The 24,851-nt window shown below is 37.7% G+C and overlaps 1 protein-coding gene across 2 annotated transcripts in view; it reads left to right on the top strand.

Moving 5' to 3' along the window:
* LOC117528991 (potassium/sodium hyperpolarization-activated cyclic nucleotide-gated channel 1) overlaps positions 1 to 23,750 on the top strand; it is a 243,987-nt gene extending 220,237 nt beyond the window's left edge. Inside the window, exons 7-9 of one of the 2 annotated variants that reach the window (XM_034191675.1) lie at positions 11,610 to 11,774; positions 15,808 to 15,871; positions 22,262 to 22,491. In XM_034191675.1, coding sequence (XP_034047566.1) covers positions 11,610 to 11,774; positions 15,808 to 15,871; positions 22,262 to 22,448 — 416 coding nt within the window. In that variant the 3' untranslated portion in view covers positions 22,449 to 22,491. Of the gene's footprint in view, positions 1 to 11,609; positions 11,775 to 15,807; positions 15,872 to 22,261 lie in introns of both variants that reach the window. The other variant, XM_034191674.1, reaches the window with a different exon arrangement.
* The last annotated feature ends 1,101 nt before the right edge of the window (positions 23,751 to 24,851 follow it).

The following is a 24,851-nucleotide window of genomic DNA, read 5'->3' as shown; positions in this document are numbered from 1 at the left end:
GTAAGGAACTGGAATGGATTTAAGGCTACAGTGTGAAGGATTGAGGAATGTTTCTTGGCACATATTGAATGTAGCATTCATAACTATCTCTTCATTAGTGTTTAGTTGCCTGCAACAATGAATCAATGTGTTTTCATAAGCTTAGAATGAGATTTTTCATATCTACATGGGAGCGGACCCCTTATGGAGAGGCTGCCATGTTGCACCTCCATGTTGATACAGTAACCCAACAGGAACAAACATACTCTGCCTTTTACATTTTACAGCATGGATGGATGACTTAAGAAAAAAGAAGAGGAATCAATGGTTGCTTCCCTATGTTACTGTCAACTGGGTGCTAGTGCATGCTAACAAGTCTGAAAACCCTTATTTTTGTTAATTGGAGAATCACGCATGGTAAATGGACTGCATTTATATAGCGCTTTTCCATCTGACGCTCAAAGCGCTTTACAGTAATGCCTCACATACACCCTGATGTCAGGGTGCTGCCATACAAGGTACACACTACACACCAGGCGCAACTAGGGGATTAATTTCAGTGTCAGAGTTGTAGAAATTTGGAATAGTCTACCTAGCAATGTGGTACTCTCGCCAAGTGTGAACGCATTTAAAAATAGATATGACAGCATTTATAATGCAAAAAAAACACCACCAATGGCACCATGCCATAGTTTGTTTTTAGTATTACATTTTTATTGTTATGATGTGTCATTATATACTTTCATGTATACATTTTTTACACAATAAATGAATTATGAATTATTAAGGACCTTGCCCAAGGGCCCTTAGTGAATTTCCAGTCAGGCTGAGATTTGAACCAAGGATCCTCTGGTCTCACGCTTTAACCACTAAACCATCACCTCCCCACATATTGTATATCACAAGACAAGGCAAGGCAGCATGAATCCCCATCACTGAAGAAGCCAAAATGTGAAGTGAAACAAAATCGTGACTTGCATTGTGCAATCTGTAACCTCACCACTAGATGTCACTAATCCTACCCACTGTAGGATACCACCTTAAAGACACTAACCACTCGTTTGAGGACAAGGAAGTTAAAATCTTAGCCAGAGAGAAGAAATGGTTGAGAGAGGGGTGAAGGAGGCATTGTATGTGAAACAGTTGAAACCCAGCCTTAACTGGGGAGGGGGTCTGAGACACACTTTGTCTCCTGTTTACAATGGGGTACTCAGGTCAAAGCAGTTTCAGTCTTTTGTTCATGGTAATGAGTCATTCACTTCATCAGGAGACTCATCAGGAGAGCCATTAGGAGAGGCATCAGTCTCATCATTAGGAGGGACAGCTACCCTCTCGGTAGGAGAGGTCTGGTTAAGTTTAAAACTCCAGCTTTTGTGGCTTCTGTTTGTTCTTCTCTATAAGGGTCAAGACAGAAGTCAGACTACCAGAGCAAGAATTTTAGCTGAGGAAGCTTCTGCGATTTGAAGCGAAACGGCCTCGCGTTCAAGCAACCCCATGCCGTCGAAGATTCAAGCTTCTCTCTACCACTGTAGCTTTAAGTTGACTTGTATTTCTTGGTTTTCACATAAATGCTTATTAATGCCATCCTAAAACGTCAGTCCTCCCATACTGTGTTCATATGTTGATACACTGAAACAGGAGACAGCCTGCGGACTTAATGCTGTTGAAGTTTATTATAGATGAAGATTCTCATTAACCAGTGTTGGGCATTTGTCAGCTTCTGCGGTTACATAACACGGATCAGACAGCCCTTAGGACACACAGAGGTTCCACTCCCCCACCCCCACACATGCACAAAGCCTTCCGCCTGTCTACACGTTGGTGCGGCGTGCACTTGGCACCAAAGGCTCTCTGTCTTTGTTTTTGTCTCTCGGCTTAAACTCCCATTCACTCCGAAAAGCATCACAGACATCATTCATTTTTAAAATGTCAAATGCAATTTCATTGAGAGTTGTTTACTTTGACGAAAATCTGTGCGCAGCCGTTGTCGTGTCTATGTAAAAGAAAAAAAAGAAGAATTTCCTATTTTTGAGGTTCTTGCATATTTCATCTCACCAAGTTTCACCCCTGCCCGTGGAAGAAGACTGTTTCTAAGAATACCTTCACTTTTGTGTGTCATCTGTGTGCAGTTCATGTCCCATGAGGAGTTAAAGGAATGCAATAAATCAGCAAAGTATTATCATTGTTCAAACAATGCTAATACTGTTAGACACTCGATGATCAAAGTTGAATCAGGAGGTGCCACTGAGGTGGGCATCTCAGCCTCTTTGCCTTGGCACATAAAATATGTGACAGATGTGTTTCACTTGCAGCGAAGTGCAATCAAAGCAATTTATCTTCAGGGCTGGAGTGAAGATTTGCTGATGATTTACTGTTGGACAGAAAATGTAGGACATTTGTTTTAATAAATAAATAAGCACTTGCATAATGGCTTTATTCTAAGATGTCAGAATGCAACATTTAGCCAATATGTCCCTGACAAATGGCTCTTTGATATGGAAAACAGCACTTGTAACGAGAGATGTCCCGATCATTTTTTTTTTTTTTTTACCCCTGAACCAAGTAATTTAATATTATCTACTGATACCAAGTCCTGATCCCGATCAAACACTTGTAGTTTCTGAGATAATACACTTCCACAGAGCACACTGCAAGCACATGGTGCATAGCTCAGCATATTCTCATGAAGCGGTTGTATATCTTATCATAACATATAAATGATACGCCAATATGATGGATAAAACACTAAGAATAAATAGCAATACACCTTTTTCGCGGACGGTAATATTTTTCATTACCACTCGAGTAATCAGCCAATCTGGACAGCGGAGCGGCGCCACGACGAAGAGGCGCGGTCAGAGGAACTGTGAAATACTGGTGAGTCACTATTAATAATTTCTTACATGTCTAACCTCGTAGGTTGATTGTTAAAATTAAATTTGTTAGTTCTAAAAGCCATCATAATTATTTATAGGAAAACGTTCTAATTTTTTTTTCTACTAAAGTTTGAACTTTGAGTGTTTACACAGGAGAGAAAAGTGAGAAAATGTTAATGCCTGTTTGAGAAAAGTGTATAAAGTGTGTAGTGAGGGGTTTTACAGCCTTAAAACATCTATAATAATTGTAAAAAATAACGCCGACTACTTCGCGGATTTCGCCTATCGCGTGTTATTTTTAGAACGTAGCTCCCGTGATAAACGAGGGACCACTGTATATGATAAAATCGTTATCAAGTTGTTCACCAATGAACACGGCTTTTTTACACCCTTCAGAAAACCATACAACATTTATCATTTATAGGTATATGATAAAATCGTTATCAAGTTGTTTTACCAATGAATATGGCTTTTTACACCCTTCAGAAAACCATACAACATTTATCATTTATAGGTATATGATAAAATCGTTATCAAGTTGTTTTACCAATGAATATGGCTTTTTACACCCTTCAGAAAACCATACAACATTTATCATTTATAGGTATATGATAAAATCGTTATCAAGTTGTTTTACCAATGAATATGGCTTTTTACACCCTTCAGAAAACCATACAACATTTATCATTTATAGGCATATGATAAATCGTTATCAAGTTGTTATTTAAGTAAAAAAAAAAGTTTAAATTCAGGCCTGCCTAAATTTTTTTAAATTTATTTTTACTAAATAGCGAAGTAAACAAATTGATTGATTGATTTTTTACAGGGGTCTTATCAGTTCTACATAGTGCAGAGTTATAGTAATAAACCAACAACAGTTGAATGAATGACTGCAGGCTGTGTTTATTTGTTAAAATGACATTAACCTGCATAAGGCCCTGTTCCTGCCAGAAGGCTCTGGGCCTGTACAGTGACTGTTAGCAGGAGGAAAACTGGTGAAACAGATTGATGAGAAAAATATTTATATGGGAAAGTATTACCTGATCAGCTGGGCAGAAGTGTGCTAGATGCAGCATCGGCCAAAAATAGTCTTGGTGCACATTTTCTGTTTTATATTTACACAGAATGCACACTTCACATTTTTGCCCATTCATGTAAATGGTAAATGGACTGCATTTATATAGCGCTTTTCCATCTGCTTCAGACGCTCAAAGTGCTTTTACAATAATGCCTCACATCACCCCGATGTGAGGCATTATCATCATGGCTTTTTTGGGGTGTTTTTAACTGAAATTCTTGTTCTCCAACATACACAAAATCAGTTTAGGCTAAAGGTAGGATTAGATCCATTATTTTATTTAGTGTTGCAGTACTCGAGTCTCTTCAGATCCAATCTTGGTCTTGGTCTCGCCACCTCTCAAGAGTTGGTCTTAACTTGGTCTCATGCACCTCTAAATCCCAAACTCAAAATTTGGTACTTAGGAATCGATGAGACAGAGTTAAGACTGACTCTTGTGAGGCGGCAACTTCATGACTCATCCACATTCATGTACAGCAACACTAATTTTATGTTTCAGGCATGTGAAAAGTGCGGTTAGTTGCTGGACTAAGCCAAAGTCAAGTCAAGACCAACCTTTGGTCTTGACTCCGTCTCGTGGACTCTTAAGTGCCGAAGTCAAGCTCAAACTTTGGGACTTAGTACATGAGTCTAAGTCAAGATCTATTCTCAGCCCAGTCTCACGTTTTTTTGGGGGTTTTTTTTCGTGCTCCAGTGACGAAATTATTCAAATTTTCGTGATTTTTTTTTTTAACTCACTATTACTAACCCTACTCCTACCTCCAACCCTAACCTTAACCACCCTGAGACCCCCCCGCTTCACTTTTAATTTCATGCAGCCATCACAGAATGAATTATGAATTTGTGTTGCTGTGGGCTCAACCACGACAACACTACGTAATTTTTCTTTCCAGCATGAGTAAAGCACAGTTAGCGCCTGGACTAAGTGAATAGCTATTCAAGACTAATTTAAAAAAATATTGGCTTTTTTTAAAAGAATAACATCCAGTAATCAGACAATTCCATATTTTCCTTTTAATGAAAAAAAAACAGTGGATTCTCCTTTCCCAAGGTGAAACCAACGTGCTGTGCTTTATGCCACCTGCTCTTCTCTTCTGCCTCACTGGTATTTTTACCTGTGTGTATGGCATTAGTAGATGAGCCCTGAGTTGGGAGCAGCTGGCTGTGCCGGGCACTTCATTGTCCTCCTCTTTCTCAGATGATGCACACTTCCCTTACAAACAGGCCAAACTGTGACGCACGAAGAATAACGAATCCAAGTCCTGCCACAGGAAACTATTAGCATAATAATAACAAGGACAGCTATGAAGACACTAGGTCACAAAGCACCTCAAACCATAGCCAATGCAACACCTGCATGCAAAGTCATATCATGTAATCACCCCCTGGGCATCCGTGCATGGGATTACATTTTGGTAAAACACGGCTATGTAATCAAGTCACTCCAAGGCCAAGGGACAAACACAGTGTAATACTGCAACATTCACAAAGAACAGAAGAAAATCCCTTTTGGGCTTGTATGTCTCAGTCATTTGGGACTTCTGTTATTCCGTCACTGCTATAGGGGAGGAGTAGGAGTGAAGCAGATTGCCACGGGATTGTGTGACACATGAAGTGATGGCAAATTATCCACAAGTCTCCTGGGGTCAGCGGTGATGCTATGTGACAGGGCTATGGACACGTGCCAGATCACATCGTGTGAGGTGTTAACAAACCTTCGCCTAGCACGTACACACATGCATGCACCTTGAAGTAGACTTGCACAAGCATACAAGCAAGTTCAGATAACTGTTAATGTTTCTTAGGAACATCTTTAACCCTCAAGCCACCGAGTGGGGTCATTTATGACCCTGGACATATGTCTTTGTGCACCATTTTTCTAAATTTAATCGGAAAGAAGTTTCCTACTGTTAATTTGTCAATCTATTTGTTCTGCATTTGCTCATAGAATTTTGCAAGGACTGGGCCGACTCTCTGGGGTCCGAGGGCATTTTTTGGACAGTTCGCTCGCCTGGCATAGATGTTTTATTATTGCTGTTAACAGCTCTCCCTGCATCCCACAATCACGTTTTATGTCTCTTTTTTTCAGGATAACCTGTGCTTTCAGAATATATATGCTTTTATTGTGTTTTATAAATGTAATAAAGGTTTACAATCAAAAATAAGAAAGAAAAACTAAGCGGAAAATAATTTTCCACACACATTATTCAAAACACACAGCAAAACTATAATAAACAACTGTTTTGACACTTTATAAGGTAATTTGAGGTCTTGTGTGAAAGACTGTACAACAAAAAGGTTCAATCAATAAACACAAATGCACATTTTGAACAATATATACAAAATGCTCTGAGTTTTGTTGTCCATTGATCTGGTAAACAGTGCTTTACACAGAGAAAGCAACAGAGTTATCCAGTAACATTCACATGCAAACTAGTGGAGCAATCCTGATAGTTACACACTCTTTGTTTGAGCACGTGAGATTGTCATCAGAAGGGCTCCGTCTGCTTTCACTGATCGCTGTGTGTAATGGCGCAGGGCGCACTGGATGTACTCACTGGAGCACACAGGGCTATTTAAACGGGCCAACTAGTAACATACAGACCTAGAATAGCAAGATTTACAACTGCACACTAACCCTGCCCATATTTAGTCGCTTATGGCCCAATCACATGGGAATTAATGAAGGGCAACAAAGCCCTAACGAAACAAGAAATCTGGACTTTCGTTGACTTTTGTTGGCATCATTTAACCTTCGCTCTGCTTCATTCCTGCAGCAGTCACTTTGTCAGGATTCTTAAACCGTCGAAAAATCTGAACGATAGCTTGGTCGCTTGAGGGTTAAATATTTAACTAGTCCTCATTTTTCCTGATACCTCTCCTTAACTGTCACAACATTGTTATTTGTTAATGTTATCATGAAAATGCAGTTCTTCAGGATGAGTTAAAAAAGTTTCTTCAAATAATTGTAATTGGGGCTTTTTTTCAGGGGAAGGATAGGCTGTATTGGCACAAGCATGTAAAGTTAGATTTCCTGTAAGAAACGGTTTGGATTCTCTTCACTGTGTACACGAGTAAGCTTACGCAGGGACACATTTTTTGCAAGACTGCAAGGATATTTAGGTTTTGAGAGAAAGCAGAATCATTGGACATGAATGCATCTGAGGTCACATCCCTGCACAGAGCGAAACTGTCTGCCAGTTTAGCATCAAGGCAGGTGATAGCATGGAGTCATTATGTAAAGCTTCTTTTGGTTGCGCCTGTATTTGTTCAAGGTTGCACCAGCAGATCCAGTATGTACTACATGTTGATGTGGCACAGGTGTACTTGAACTGAGCATCTTCTGTTTGGGACACAAGTGCACCAATTGTTTGTACCACAATGGTGCTTATACACCTTATATTCTGTGCATCATGGAAAATACAAGGACCTGTGTATCTGGGGTCCGACAGTCCAACAACTGTATGTCGATTTCTGTAAAGCCGGTTGCCCATTGCAGATCCATCTGTGTGTCTTTGCCAAAGTCTTATTGGCTTACTGCAACTAAAGCATGAATACATTTCCCTGAAAATGCAGTACGCTCGTATTTTCTCCAGAAATATGCTACAAACATGAAACAATCAGAGAGGCCTTGCAGCTAACATTGCTTCCAGATGTCATCTATAATTATATTTTGCAGTACATAAGGAAAGGCAATACAAAGGCCTACCCTTGGACTGTGTCTTAATTATTTGGCAGGGCAGGCTTTAGCTGTGCTGGTGAAAGGTTTCTAGCATTGTCCAAGATGGAAGAGATAAAATAACAGTAATAAATAAAATAATTAATGGAATAAGTAATAAAAATCTAATGCTTAAAAGGTGTACACCAATTAGATTTTTGACAAAATTGGCAAAATTTACTTTATGTTGAGGTATAGTCATTATAAAGTACATTTTTTTCTGTGCTGCACCACATAATTAAAGCTAATTATATTGCTGGTGAAGTATTTGTTTGGTGGGATGTGCTCTGTGAAATGTTGAAGGAGAATACTGCATTTGGAAACTGGGAACTCAGAATTTCACACTTATAACTACATAAAATGCTTTTAATGAAGTTATGATGAAAGTGTTTGTCTTCCCACTGAGTCGATTCATCAAACTAAGGGCCCCTTCACACATACGACTGAAGCCGACCGGCACACGAAGGAGGAATTGCATGCCACTCGTGAAAAATTGGAGCCGCCTCAAACGCCTCGTACAGCTGTCGCCACAACATTCGCGTACACAAGCGGCCGAAAGACAGCGAATGCCGTGCGAGTGCCCATTCAACTCTTCTCTTGGCAGGTGTCGGCCAAATTCCAGGTGCCACACACGAACATTTAACACTGCTCGTCAGGAACTTAGAAGAGGCGGGGCTATTCGCGCTCCCTGCACGATAGTAGACAGCAGGTGATTAAATTCGAGCTGTCTGTGAAAAGTTTTTAAGTGTCACACGAGTGTGGTGTAACCTAGCAACACACATGTGGCATGCCAGAGTGTCGGGCTGGGGGGGAGCCGAGTTAATCAGTTGCTTGTTCTAAAACATATAATTAATCCTGGCTCTCAACATTATGTTACATGTAAACTAGTTAGTGTTACCACTTTACACCACAAGTTTCTTTCTCTGTTAGTGTTAACACAGGTATTGTGTAAAAGGAGCTTTTTCTTTCCATAGTACTCGCACCTTTTTCCGCACCCTTGGTTTGACAGTGTTGCACACACATCACACACACCTTTTGCTTTATTTTCATGACAGCACATGACATTGTGCAAAAGGTCAACCCACAACATGTTAAAATTTAATGATGATAGAAGCTGCTTAGTAGTTATGGGCACAAGTGAAAGCAGGTACAACATGAGCTGGAAGATGCACCGAAGATGGCTTCATCGAGGACGTACAGTATGTAGAGAACCTCACGCGTCCAGTCTGGTCTCATCCCTCAGTGTTCACAATGCAATTCCTTTAACATTTCAGCACCTACTTCCATCTGGTGCAAAGGACCATGCAGAACAACGTAAGCATGTGTACACTTCTACACAATGCAGTTATGGTTTTCTTATCCAATGCCCAGTTCCTTTAATTTACAAGTAGACTTGCTGTGATATGTGCGCCCACGGGTGTATTGGTCTACATGTGAGGTGTCGTGGTAGATTGCTATCGTGAGGCAGGAGAAAGTGATAACAACTCAGACCAGCAAAAATCTGGTTTAAAGTCCAGTGGACAGTGTTTGTGCTATTCAAAGGATGCGATAATCACATGCACATTGTGTACACTCTGCTCACAGGCATACATGTTAGTACATCATAGTACTGTGAAACTGAATTGAAAATAAAAATTAATAATGGAATAAAAAAGATAATTAATAGGAAAATTCAAAACTTTAATATAGGTGGTGTGTAGCATAGTTTTACTGTGCTTTTCTTGGCTAACCACAGCTGGTGCTGTCTGAACACAGGGTAGTTTGAGATGAAACAAGGTGTGAAGATGTGTAACAACCCATGTTTTCATACAAAACATTCCAGAGTGCACTACTTCACATTTCCAGATAGAATCAGAGAGAACAGTTTTTACCTTACCTTAAAAAGTGCTGTAGATGACAGGTTTTGTTGTGAACCTGCAAACATTTTGCTTCTGTTCATCGAGAAATTTGCATGTAAGGTCCCTATCAAGGGCCAGCTAAAATAGTTGTATATTATGTGTATGTTGCACGCACAGTGATCAGTGAACAATTATCACACATAGCACTGGACGCCACAGGTGCTAATCCAACTTTCATAACAGAAACAACACTTGCAGCATTTTGTGGTAATTTTGCCTTTGAGCATGTTAATGTATGTCACAATTAGAAAACCATTGACTTCTGAATGCACTTGCATATTGTGTGCGTTTTAAAGTCAATGCCATTGTAACTGGTTGATTTTGTTATTCCCACAATGCACATGTGGTGAATTTCTATATTTTATACAACACCTTCGTGCTCAGTGCCATATTTTGTGCTGAGAATCTGAGCCACGTAAATAGCAATGTGCGGTAGGACATGCCTAAAATGCACCTGCACTTTCCATTTCAGACCAAGCCCTAGACTGCCAAGATTAGGGCCTTTGTCACTGTGTAGATGTGGAATGTACAACACTATTGTACTGGGAATGGCCCAACTCTACAACTTTTTAAGAGCCACAGCGACTAACCAGGAGCTCCATTATAAGACCCAACTTCTATCCAAGTTGTGCTTGTAGATGCAGAACCAGCAGGAGGTGATTAGAAAGCTCCCCCATAGCACATCACACTGTCAGTCCAGTGTGCCGTGATGCAGTAATGATAATGATACAGTATGTTTGAATAGCCTTGATGCTATTTACTATCACATTTCTATACAGCTACAGCACATGTTGATATCATGATACCTCTTCATTAAATACCCGATGTGGAGTGGACACGGGTTTTGCACTGTGTCACAACTATTAATGTTTCATGGTAAAAATATTGCCATTTGATATAAAGAGAAAGCAGGAGAAAGCTCTGTTTTTGTGTTAATATGACTGAAGGTCATATTAACACAAAAATATGGCCTTTAGTCATATACTGAATATACCTTCACAGTGACCCTAGAATGTCTTTTAACCATTAGATTTTTCAAAATTCTGAAACCAATATAATTTGTAAGATAACTTCTTGTGTTGACTTGCATTTAGATTATAATGAGTTGCCAACATCAATGTTGCATGAAGGCTTAATATCTGCATTATTTTAATGCAAATTAGTGTAAATCATTGCAGTATATTTTTTTAACAAATAATACTTTGGATAGGAAATTCAATGTATTTATACAGCATTCAGTTGCAAGCAGACCATTAGTGGGGTAGCCATATGCTATGTCCGCCATAGTTACAAAATAGAACAAAAGCACAGTACATAAATGTCAGAACTTGCAGTAAGAAAAATATTACAGCTAAACAGGATTCCACGTAAATAAGATGCCACGTTTTCACTATAATTACCAATGCAGTATGCTAGCATGGAGCACATAGTGGCCAGAGCAGCTAACACTAGCGACTTCATGTGGCTGTTTGCCAATTATAATTTAACACTTAAACAAGTGCATTCGTATTCACCATTGTTTTGAATCTGACTGACAGTTCTGTGGTGCAGAATCTCTGCAAAGGAGAATTTTATGAATTGATGTCTTGGGTGTTTGCTACGATGATGATGTCATTGCTTTAATGTAAGATAGCCATAATTTGCGACAGGCCTCCTGGGGTTAACTTTGCATTTCTTCAGGGAATTGCATTTGAGGAGTTATACAGTGATGCTACTGTTCACCTAAACTTTCATTCAAGATTAACAAAGTGTTATTTTATTTCTCAAAAGGGTTTTTCAAAGATTGACATCTTCATCATACTTTTGTAACGTTAGCTCACAGATGATGGATTATCTAATCTGACTGCCTAATCTGATAATTAGTCAGATTATCTCATCTGATTACTTACTTGCTCATTAGTCTTTACTTTTGGCGCCTTTCCACTCAAGGTTCATCTGTGGTAATCTGTATGCCAATCAGTGCAGTGATGTTGACCATTATGTCCCTTTGTATAATCCAGTTCTGCTACCGTTCCTTTATTTTTAATTTTGTTTTCAATTTGTCTCTGTCTGGCCAACAGAGATCTGTCTGCTCACCAAGGGCAGGCGAACAGCCAGCGTACGTGCAGACACCTACTGTCGCCTGTTCTCCCTCTCTGTTGACCATTTCAATGAGGTTCTAGAAGAGTACCCAATGATGCGTCGGGCTTTTGAAACCGTCGCCATTGATCGATTGGACCGCATCGGTAAGGCCGACCTTTACTGAATCCTCATTCCTGTCAGAATGTTTGAATCTTTTGCCTGCCATCTTGCCTTGTTGTGTGGTCTTTGTCAAAATTTGTTTGCCTCCTCTTTCCATAAAGCATTTCTTCTTACCATCTTGCCTTGGTGTCTTGCTTCTGTCAATATTTGTTTGCCTCTTCTCTACATAGAAGCATTACATCTGCCATCTTGCACTGCATGACCTATATGTTAGACTTTGTCTTGTCTACTTTCTGTTCTTTGTCTTTAAAGCAACATTTAATTGAATTTATGGTACCAGCTTTAAACCTTCTAAAGATCCAAAATAGCATTGTGTGGTTGGATTAAATGGAAGGCAGAGCATGCTGCTGTCTGGGAGTCAGGGCACCCCCTACTTGGTTGGTGGTGTTGACCCCCTACTGGATGCTAGCGAGTGGACTGAAGCTAACCTCACTTGCATGTGTGTCTGGCCCTCTTTCCACTCATCTGCACTCCTGGGTATGAGCAGCACCCCACCCCATATCAAAATTTACAAAATCCACCAAACACCAATCCTGTAAAAATGAACGAAGCAGGGCCGGGCGGTTCCAGAAAATTGTTTCAGGTACTCATGTCACCGAGTCTGTTTTGTCCGGCCCAATTAATCAACACACAGGACCATGTATAGTTGTTGTTTTGTCATCAACAGCATTAAGGTGTCCTTATTTTTAATAATACAGGAACACTGAAAGCAGATTTTGTCCACAACTGACTTATAGTTAAAATAGAGAGTGATGATTGGTCAAACACACTAATTTGTTGTGTTTGTTTTAAAAAGGGGCACATGTATATCAAACGGGCCAAGAATCAGTTTCAACCAATTGTTGATAAATTTGTTGTAGCTTTTTCACAATTTGTTCATAGTTTGTTCAACAGCATTTTCAGTTTTTTTTAAATGTTGTATGACGTATTGAGAAAATGCAATGTATGACAATTGAACTTCACATTTTCAACAGACATGTTTTGAAAGTACATTGCCTTTTTAAAAATAAAATACTTCTTTCAGCATAGTAATAGTTGTTGAAAAATGATGTACTTGAAAATTGCTTGGAATTCCAAAAGTGTCATAATGAAATGGGAAATAACAATCATTGAGCAATTTAAAATATCCCAAATGGATGCGTTTGATTATTTTTCATCATTAAGAGGCAGGCGCTATTTCAAAGCCACTTCTTCTAGTAAGAGGCCGATGGTGTCATCTATTGTAATTATTGCAGTTCTCAGTAGTTCTGTTCAGTTCTACAACCACTCACATGTAAAACAATGTTTTCCAAATAGTCATATGGCCTTGAATGTATAGTTTATAGTTACATCTCATAAAGGACAAATAAATTTGTGCACTTTGGATATGGTCTTGCACATATAGTTTATAGTTACATCTCATGAAGGATAAAAACTTTTTATGTACTGTGGATGCTTTCTGAAGACTGAATGAAGCAGTTACTTGTTAAATGAGATTGAGCGTGTTCATTCAGAGTGTTTTCCCCACATGTTTGCACAGGTAAATAGAACAATTTTCTAAGATTAAGGAATCTCAATTTAAAAACTTCACAAATGTGTAATATACAAAACCTAAGATGTGATAAGTGATATCAATTAAGGGCTGGTACACGCAAGTCCTATAATTTATTTGTTGCTGTCATTTATTGCTGATTTTTATCAATAGAATCAGATCAGAATCACAATTGAATTTATTGACAAGTAAATTCTCACATACAAGGAATTTGATCTGGTGTTGTTGGTGGATAAACAACAATAAAAAAGAAAAGGAAAAAATACTTCTGTAAGAAGTAAAACACCCAAATAGTCAAATAGGCAAAACTATGTTCACTGTTAAATAAATATAATGTAGTGGAATGGGACTGTGCAAAAGCATGTGATTGATGTGCAAATGCACAAATGTACAATAACATGCAAATCACAAATAAGTATGTTTCTGGAGATAACATTTAACATTAAAGCTGACAAAATTTTAACTGATTAGCTTTACTTTATGTCTAAATAATAATAATAATAATATATATATATATATATATATATATATATATATATATATATATATATATATATATATATATATATATATATATATATATATATATATATATATATCACTTGAATACAAATTTATCTGTAACTTGTACAGCAATATTGTGCTTGTTTTGTCATATCAATGGTCAAGTGTCATTTATAATTGTGGTTCATCTTTGTCATGGTTTTATATTTTTGTGCATTATTTTCCCTATCACTAGTATTTGTTTTGCGTTCCTATGGTTTTTTCAGTATTTGGGGCAAAATTTAATTTGACATCAGGCAAAATATTCACAGTAAACATGTTGATACTTTAATACTAACACAATAATATAAAAGCCCATTGTCAAACAGCCAATCTCAGAGTTGCTTCCATTTCTGCAAAATCTGTTACTAAATTATGCAAGTAAATTTATTAAAAGGGTTGCCTTAAGTGTATAAGAATAGCCTATAATGGCCCAGTTTTACCCATAACAGGTGTTGTATACAGTATGAAACAATGGGATTCATCCCAAACCCCTTAGATTTAGCATTTTGCATGTCAGGGGTAAATAAGGCAACATGTCTCCTAAAAATAAACTTTCAACAAATCTGACTGGGGGAATATGGGAGTTGGGGGAGCTTGGTACCACCCCATCTAAATTTTGTTGTTCCCCTATAAACAATGATGTATTGTACTGTCAAGCCATACATGTTTGAACAAGGCTTATCGACAGCACAACCTGTGACAAGACTAGCCCCTAGCCCAAATTACGCATTAAAAGCAATAGGGATTCATCTGAAGCAATGGGCAACACCCTAAAGGTACGGTCACATCAGCTACAAGTGACAACAAGCAATAGAGGCAAAGCAGAGACTTGCTGTTCATTTTAATGAGAGCAGAGATTTTGCATTGGCAAGAGGCAACGGTTGCTATGCCAACCAAGTAGCCATGGCCAAAATAGACTTCCGTTTTAGTTTAAGCAAAAACTGAGCGATGCGACATGGTGACTACCAATCAGTATGCATAGACAACGTAATGTCAGGTGGTTGGTCACTCAAACAAAATAATCCAAGATGGCGGAATATGCTCTAAAACAGCTGTATTTCTGTATAAATCTAATGTCTTTCTCAGGTATTTAGTAAAAGTTAGCATAAACATAAACACTTCTAAATCTAAAAACGCTGTTATTGTCACCAGATGACACCTTTGAAGTGATTTACAAGACATCTAATGGAGATGTAGTCCGTACACCCCAGCAAAGCCCATCAAGCAACAAAGACATCTGGTTGTCACCATCATTTGTAGCTAATGTGACCGTAGCATAAGTGTCATAATAAATAAGACTGGCTGTCATGACACGGCAGAAACAGTGAGGCTTAATCAGGTTGCACTGCAAGCTTTAGCTGAGAAAAAAATAATTTTGGCATTTTATTATTTTTACTCAATAAAATCTTTATCTGTCAGGTACTGTTCAAAAATTGTTTAAAGTCTTCCATGTATTCCATTTGTATCTTTTGAGTACATAAATCCATCTTCCAAAAAACTTTGGGCTGAATCCCAAGACATCATATCACACACAGTCTGAACCTTAGAAAAACTAGCTTTTAAGTGTTTATTACTACTACTACTACTACTACTACTCCTCCTACTACTACATGCCCTTCACAATAAATTCCCGTTGAAATCATTATGTACATTTGCCCTTTTCATAAGTGTAAGTAGCTGTGTTAGCTTGTCACTAGCTTGCACTTGTCGACGTGATATGGATGTGATCCATTTTTCACACATTGAGGGGGTTTTGTCTCATACAAGGGAAGATACTTTGTCATGATGCGTTGCTGGTTGTACCGTTTCTATATTTGAGCTGCATTTGGTTAAATGCTTGTCTTGCTCTAAAAGGAAAGAAAAAGTAATCATGCTTTGAAACCAATAACCTGTTGCACATGTGACATGATCTTTTATCTATCTAAAAATTATTTGACCAGGAGTCCGTCTTGAGACGAGCACATCTCGTTTTCAAGAGTGTCCTGGCCGAAGAGTAGGCACAAGGTAAACGCTTTATTCCAATTCCAATATTCGAACAAGGTCAGACTGACCTAGAGGCTTGCTAAATGGATCTGGTCTCTAATTTACCATCCAAGATCTTGACTTTTTGCAGACGGTTACGTTAACTGTTTAATTCCTGCATCAGTACCCACAGTAGCATTGCAGATGTTTTAATGGACACATTAAAATTTTTTATTAATTAAGACAATCAAAGGAAACAAAGATCTCATTCAGTGTCACACGCCATGTTTATTTTAAACTGATTTTCATAGAATAATTAATTGGATTACAAAGACATACTCAGCTCAACTGATGCAACACTATTTTTTTATTTCATTGTTGAATCCTTTGACAAAAGTGTATTCACAAATTAAATCATGTCTGCCAATTAGTAAGTGTCCAGAACTTTACTAATATAACAGCACTAACAATTTTTTGTAACATGCAAAAGTCCCATTTCATTATTTATTTTTTGTGTGTTTTCGCCAAAAAAGGTTTGCTTTTGATTATGATTTGAATTATTCTATGTAAATAATAAAAAAATTGTCCCTGCTGAAATGTCTGCCTTTGACAAGCTGAGGTGGGCCGCACAGTCCTCCCAGAGTGCATTGCATGAGCGGCTGGACAAACACTGGACTGTTCTTTAAGATTATAAAAAAAAATAAAAAATGCGTAACATGGAAAATAATCCATAGTAACTAATTTTTAACCCAGTGCATGTTGGGAAAAAAAAAATATTTTTTTTTATCATTTCCAATGTGTCAAAATATTTCCAAGAATTCTTATAGGAATTTATATAGAATTTGCAGTACTATACTGCTAATACCATTGGATAATTGAAAACATTACTTCAGAGTGTTTTAAGTTTGACAAGAACAACATGGTTGTCTACTCACTCTAGTTTAAGTGAAGACTTTCAAAACTGAAGAAAACATAAAATCTCACGTTATCAAATTATTAATCTAAAACATATTAATAATAATATTAGTAGTAGAATTACTACAAGTACAAGTGCAAATGAAAAAAGGGTTTCTGTACGACACAAATGCATTAGAGCTGAACTTTTTCTTTCAAAATCTGTGTATTCTTTAGAATCAAACTGACTTTACTTACAAGATGTCATTCCTATTGACATTTGTTTTGTATACCCATTGCTACACTTTTTTTTCTGATTGTTTTACTTTTTAACCCCTAGATATAGTTTAATTAGCATTTTTGTAGACTTTTTTGTAGACAAATTTGTAGACATTACGCTGTAATACAAGGTGTATTGCAGTGTAATGTCTACAAATTTTAATTGTGTTTATTTAATTGCCTCGGCAAAGACAAATTAATTGAACAGGAGTGGAGGTGTGCTATTTTGAAATGGCTTGTCACCATTATCTCACTAATTTGTTTAAATTTTGTTCTTTCCACGTTTCTGGTGTTTACCTTTGTGTGTATGTGTGTGTATTTTTATTTTTAGTGACTTTTTTGTAAACAAATAGATGTAAATGATGAAAAATGTTCACAGTTTGTCAGGATTTCAGGATTTATAGACAGCTTGCCTCTCATAGATGGTGTGAGGCCAACTTGACTCATAAATATCTTGGCAATGGCAACATTTTTACAAATTGTGCCTCTGTACACCGCAGTTGAATTGAAAGGACACAATAGAGATGTAATTGGGTTCTCAACCTTCGGCTTTAAGTAAAAGGTTCAACAAAAATATTGTATTACGATTTAAGGTATTTATTTAAGGTAGTCCACAAATAATTGGACAAAGTAAAGATCAGTATTATTGTTAATACAAATTTTCACAGTTAGGTTAAAATGCATGAACATTTTCAAATCGTTTTCATTTATATATTGCATCAAATAAGTCATTAATATTAATAATTATATTGTATTATTACAATGAATATTATAATGATAATGATATGAATAGGCTGATACTGTATGGTAAATCTGTCTGGAAAGGAAATTCACAAAACTGAGTGATTGTGCAAGTGAGGGATGCCATCAAGACACCCATGACAGCTCTGCAGGAGTTACAGGTTTCCAGGGTTGCGATTTGAGAAAGTTTACATTGTGCATGTTTTGTCTTGTGCATCATCACTTACAGAGCTTCAAGGTGAAGTGAATAAATTAGATAGATAAATTTCAGCTACAGTGTACCAGACGGCACATGGAAGACTCAAGCCTAGACTGAATATTTTTGTAAAATACTTCTTCAAATGTCATTCCATTTAACATTGAACTTATTTATGAAAAATAAGCGAAACATTTAACTCTGTTTAAATATAAATTTCAAACATATTTACATACTCTGAGGTAACAGTGCCATTCACTCAAGCAAGCAAATCCTGTTTTAAAAATTACATTTTACATTTTTACATTTTCACTTTAATCTAACTGTTGACCTTAGCTATCAAAATAATTTTAACAATGTGTTTTTTTCTTTGCAATTAATCAATTATTTAAAAAAATAAGAGTGTTAGTCAGTAAAGTACATAATTATTGCAAGCCTTCTTTAAAATCTATGGAAATTTTTTCTTGAGATTTTGGATTTGTACAATTACAGGTTCTACCAATGGACAGTACACTTTGACAGACATCGATCAGCTCAAAAAAACTCGGTTAAACATGGTTTAGTTGTCTGAAATGCTTAAGTATACACTATCCCTGTGGTATATACTACAGACTTGTAAATAATGGAAAACTCCTTATTCCATGTTATATAGTGAATCTATGCATAGAACCAAATCATTGGGACTTCATGATATTACAGAGTTTAACTAGCTGCGGACTCAAAGATGTGCTACAACGATTGGATTTACATTTCTGTCGTAGTGGTGCAGCTGATACGTTTAGGCAAACAGGACTTAACAATGCTATCTACTGACAGTGTATCAAACTAAGAAATTTTCATACAATAGCAGATTGTAGGTTGAGTTTTTGCTAACGAAACAGCTTTTGCCAAGATTAACATCAGCTGATATAGCAAATTTAGTGGATAAGAACATATCCTAAAATGTTTGAAAATTCATGCATCCAGGTCAACAATAAAACTGTTTTAAGATGTTGTACTTCAAAACAATAACAACAACAAAGTTGTGCAAGTTTTAAGTTACTGTTTTGTTTTTCTTTTTCCTTTTTTTTTTCAAATTCTTGCTGAAATACTTTCACAAAATTATTTTTCTTTACTTTCATTATCACTTCATGACACATATGGTTACAATTTTGGATTTAGATCAGTTGTGTAACGATGCAACACTAAACACCGAGTGCAGTGATTTCTAACGTCTAACTTATTTTTCTATCTCCTGCACATCCTGACAGATCACAAATAATAAAATATAAGCATGAAGTTAAAGTTAGTGAAATACGCCAGAGAACATCACAGAAAGGCAAAAGGGACAGTTACTTTGACAAGTTACTTTATTAGTTACTTTATGCAGTTACACTTTACAGTTACTTTATACAGTTACTTCATTAGCAACTGCGGACAACTTGTCGGCAGCTGCTGAATGTAACTAATAAAGTAACTACTAATATAACTTGGTTATTTTTAAGATAGAGTACTCAAAAAGTAACTATTAGTTACTTTGCTGATACTTTGCTGGTTACTTGGGGAATAACCCTGTTGCGTCTGATGATTTGCGGTTGTTAATGCTGGATTTTACGGTCTCAAATCTCACATGATTAACCAGTCAGATTTGTAGAACAAATAATTAGACTCAATCTTAAGAGTAACCAAGTTAAATTACTAGTTGCCTTATTAGCTATGTTACTTATTAGTTACAAGTTGCATGCAGCTGCTAATAAAGTAACTGCATAAAGCTGTTAATGAAGTAACTGTATAAAGTAACTAAAAAAGTAACTAGTAAAGTAACTTTTTTAAAAACTAGGTTAGTTTTTAACCACCCAACCCAGTAGTAACTGCTGTGATCAAACTCAGTAACATCAGATTAAGAATTTGATGGTGAAAAAATGGCTGTGGACAAAAAACAAAAACAACAAAACTAGTCCATTATGAGCGTGCAGTATTTTAGCTATGAAATCGAATATAATTAACTGCTTGGCTTCTTGGCAGCCTTGAATCAAGAAAGCAGTCCAGCAAATGCAATCAACCAGGGCAGAAAATCTACTGTCCTCAAGGACAGACCTCAATCAAACCTTAATGACTGATTGACTACAGTACTCTATAACGGCTCTCTGTTTTCTTTACAATGAAGAACACTTCACAGCTTGTCAATACAAATGGAAAGGTCGACCGTAGTTACTGGAAATATGTCCTTCAAATAGACTTAGATGCAGTCATTCTTAGTAAAGAGGCCAGCTACATGCTTTGTGTGGAATTTGACATTAGACAAATTTGCTTAATTCATATCATAGCATTCTGAAAACTGTCTTGAGGAAAGTAAAGTTGACATTGAGAGAAGCCATGCAGTTCGGGCCAAATGTCGTAGGACAGAAGCACAGTTTTAGTCGTTTCGCCTTTTTGCACAAGCACAGTGGAGTTGAAATGAAATCATCAAGCTGTGCTTGTAGTGTAGACTTTTAGCTTTAATTCAAGGGCTTTAACAAAAATATCACATTAATCTTTTTAAGAATTAAAGTCCCTTTTATACACAGTCCTTCCATTTTCACAGCCCAGAGTTAATTGCACAAATTAATGATAAGGATTGTAAGTACTACAAATCACCACTTTTGCAGCTACTTTTCTTTAAACAAGTCAGAACATTTTTTTCAAGTCACTGAAGGTATTTTATGAGATCTACAGTATCACACTGCTTGTATTTATTGATTATGTAAATAAAATCCAAAACATATTCTTTGGCTTGGAAACGCGCATATGTCCATACCCTGACTCGTCTAAAGAACACTGGCCGTAAAATTAATGATTTGTGTCAGCAGTAAACTTTATTTTTAGCTATTTTTAGATACTGTGTGTATGTTATTTATTTATTTAAAAGTCTTCCAAGCTATTGTGCCTTTTTGAAATTGCCCCTTGTGGATAAATAAAGTGATTTGAATTGAAATGTCCAAATCCTTACAGCCTAAATCCTAAATGGTTAATGCAATATTTTTTGTTAAACCCTTTGAATTCAAACTGGATGTTTATACTACAAGCGCATCTTGACCGATTCATTTCAACTCCATTGTGGTGGTGTACAGAATCAAAATTTAATCACTGTCCAACCACTTAGGGACTTGACTGTACATATTTTAGTTACACTACAAATTTGTAAAATTTGATTTGGTCTTCACCCTTATTCCCCAAAGATAGTTCTTGAAAAAGCAGATGTTACTCTGTATGTCTGTTTTTATTTTCTTTAAATAAAGAAAAAAAAAAGATTAGTTCCCATGTAATGTGTTCTAGAAGAGTTTTCCTGGTGATGTAAATAGAACGTGACCATAGATACATTAAGATTTTGTCTTTTCTTTAAAAAAAACACCCATATGTGGGCACAACTCATTATTATTCTGCTGCATTTCACTGTCTACATCACCGTCTTCAGTTTTCACAGTCATTTCACACTTTCAGTAATCTTTGTCTCCTTTTGTGTCCTTCCCATATGTCAAACCTGATGCTTCCCATAATATAGTCAATGTCCATATTTCATACTCAACATGACAAAACCTAGTAGAGCTGGAAAGATGCAGCTTGTGTGTTGTTCTACTACTTCGAGAACTTAAAAAGCAAAATTCCAGGGTTTTCTAACTTGGGTCCTAAGTTTAGATGTTTTTGGGCTCAACTTTTCACTACGGACAAAAACCATGACAGTCAAGCATTGATTTATAGCCCTAAAACAGCTAAAGGCTAAACAGCTATACAATGGAAACCTACTGGCCAAGCTAAAAACCTCAAAGTGCACTTGTTGTCGATTGTCGATGAGAGGCCTGTTCCTGTTGTTGAAGAGGGAAGCCTCTGGGACAATCGATTGCATAGACTGAGTCGACAATGGTGTCGCCAAACTGGAAGAAAGTTAAGGTAAGACCTCTGCCTACATAATCAGTCATTTTAAAAGTTTTTTTTTTACATTTCCTGAGGTAAACCTGCACACATAGTGTTTACTTAGGGATCTTCTCCATGCTGCCAGACCCTTCTCCATATTATCAGTGTCAACTAGAAGTGGTTTTCTGTGTAGCTGTTTAGCTCTTGACTGTTTTTGCATTCATTTCAGTACTGGACTGTTTGTCATCATTTTTTTAACGAATGAAAATCTGAAACCAATACTGAGTTTGAAAAATCCGGAAATGGCAAATAATAATCATCGTCATAAAAATCATGCAAACTGCATCTTTATTATTTACTGTCCTGTAATCTGAAGTGTCCCCTGTGGTTTAAGACAACGTAAGCATGCTATGGCTCTGTGTGCTCACGTCTCCCGACTCCACCCCCGACAGGGAAGAAGAACTCATTGCTGCTACAGAAGTTTCAGAAGGATCTGAACGCTGGCGTGTTCAACACACAGGAGAACGAGATATTGAAGCAGATTATCCGCCAGGACAGGGAGATGGTGATGATGGTGGACCGCAAGCAGTCAGTCACCGGGATGAACTCAACACCAATGTCAGGAAATTCCATCATTAACTCGCCAGCCCAGCCGCCGTTCTCTACCGCCTTTGGAACCAATCAGCTTCAGCAGTCCTCCGTACCTTTGACCTACAGTGCTTCAGCCATCGCTAATGCCTCCGCCGCCCGCATCCTGCCAGCTGCAGCCGCCGCTGCTGCTGCGGCTGCTGCGCAGGGGGTTTACCCCGCTTCTAGTATTTCTCATGGCAACCTTAATTCCTCCTCAACCAATTCACAGACCCCACTCCAGCAGCAAGCAGCAATCATGTCACCCTGCTCCTTCACGGCTGCCATGTGCAGCCCCCCTGTGCAGACCCCAATGGGGAGTCGGAGCTTCCAGTACAGCTCGCCCACAGCCTCCCAGCTGTCACTTATTCAGCAACCCATTGCTCAACCATCTCTACCCACACAACAGCTTTCCCAGCAACACGCTGTGTCAAGTGCAGCCACAGCCTCTGCAACACAGCAGCCGCCGCCGCAGCAGCACCAGCAGCAGCAACATTCACCTCAACAGCAGCAGGTCCCTTCACCCCAGCGGGGAGACATCCACAAGAGCACACAGGCTCTCCAGCCAGGCAGCTTAAGTCGAGACGTCCGACACTTGTCGGCCTCCCAACCGTCCCTGCCGCATGACGCATCTCTCGGGCCCAGAGCGCACCCAGCCTCAGGAGACTCTCTGGCCTCCATCGTGCCACCAACAGCGGCAGCGGCGGTGATCCAGGGAATGAATCTGCAGAGCGGTATCCGCACCACAGTGCCCCAGCGGATGAATTTATTCCGCCAGATGTCATCGGGAGCCTTGCCTCCAGTGCGTTCATCAGCGGCAGCGGCGGCAGCGGCATCCGTGGCAGCAGCAGTGGCAGCTTCATCGTCCGCTTTGCCGTCTGCCGCCTCCTCATCCTCAGTCCAACACAGGGAATCCCCCGGGTCTAGAAGAGATTCTGTCTTGAGCAGTACAGAGACTGAACAAGAAAAAGTGCGTTTTGCATCAAATTTATGATCACATTTTATCTCTTTATTTTTTGTTTGAACTTCAGTACGCTTTAAATCATTTTTTTAAATGGAGATACGACAAAAGAGACAAAAGTGATGGAACTTCAGCAGGTTTTTTTTTTGTTTCTCTCCAGTTTTCTTCTGAAATAACCTCATAGAATTCCTGTACATACGAGCAGTTGTATTATATTTTAGGCACATTTTCTCCCCAAACTTAAGAATGTATATTCTACAGATACATTTCTTCTTTTGTCGCCATATTAGAAATATATATAGTATGTGTGTGGGTGTGTATGTATGTGTGTGAGTGCACACACGTGTGAGTGTGTGTGTGTGTGTGTGTGTGTGTGTGTGTGTGTGTGTGTGTGTGTGTGTGTGTGTGTGTGTGTGTGTGTAAATGTGTACATACTACTGGAATATTTGGCTATTTAAAAGCTGTAGTATAAAACACAAGTCTTCCTTTCTGAGAAATATTAATATATATACAAAGTATGAAGTTTTTTTAACTGTTGGGTTATTTTATTTTTATTTTTTAATTGTAATGCATTTTGGTTTTTGACAATATTTTTTTTTAATCATTGAAAAAGAGGGAAATTATCTTCACCTGTTAAGCATCTTTAGGCACCACTGTGGAATAATTAATTCAAGCTTTTCCCAACACTGGAAAATAATCCCAAAAAAGCATATAGAAAGAATTCCATACCAATTTATGGAACCCTTTATTCAGCAATCAACACAAACCATGTAATAAAGTGTTACATTGTGCTCAGTGATCTCCTGAGCTGTGAGGCTCACATACCATCTACGGCAGTTTTATGGGTCCAAAGGGAATAGATAATAAAAATGCTGCTTTTTTCCCCATTTTTTTTTTTTTTAAAGACTAGAATGCAGTATGGAGAAAGTTGGATGCTGGATGATATTATTTTCTACTTGGAATTTCAAATGGCTGAGAAGTTACATAATGTTGCTTAAAAAAAATCTGTGTATATTTATAATATTTATAAACTAAAGATTATCACCATTATGCAATAGACTGTGACATAAAGATTACCTATATGTGTGTTGTAAATAGTTTTGTAGATCTAGTATTTACAGATACTGTGTAGTGCATTCTTTATCATAACAATGTCTTACTTCTATCAGGAATACGGGCATCATCTGTATGTGAAAAAAAGGGGTGAACAAAGCACATGTTTCACAAGACATAAACCTTAATGCAACGGGTGGCGTGACGCGAAATCTGACCACATAAGAATCACTCTGAAAATTATGGCCATGTTCAATTTGTTAAACTGCTAATAATAATTTCATAAAATACACTTTGGACTATATTATGCTACAATTGAACATTTCACACAATATGTTGGCCAACCCGAGTGAATGTCTCTACAAGTTCAACACTTTCAATGCATACAGATATACAGACGC

This window comes from Thalassophryne amazonica, chromosome 17, assembly GCF_902500255.1.
Source record: "Thalassophryne amazonica chromosome 17, fThaAma1.1, whole genome shotgun sequence".
In the NCBI taxonomy this organism is placed as follows: Eukaryota; Metazoa; Chordata; class Actinopteri; order Batrachoidiformes; family Batrachoididae; genus Thalassophryne; species Thalassophryne amazonica.
This window is presented reverse-complemented; position numbering and strand designations above follow the sequence as displayed.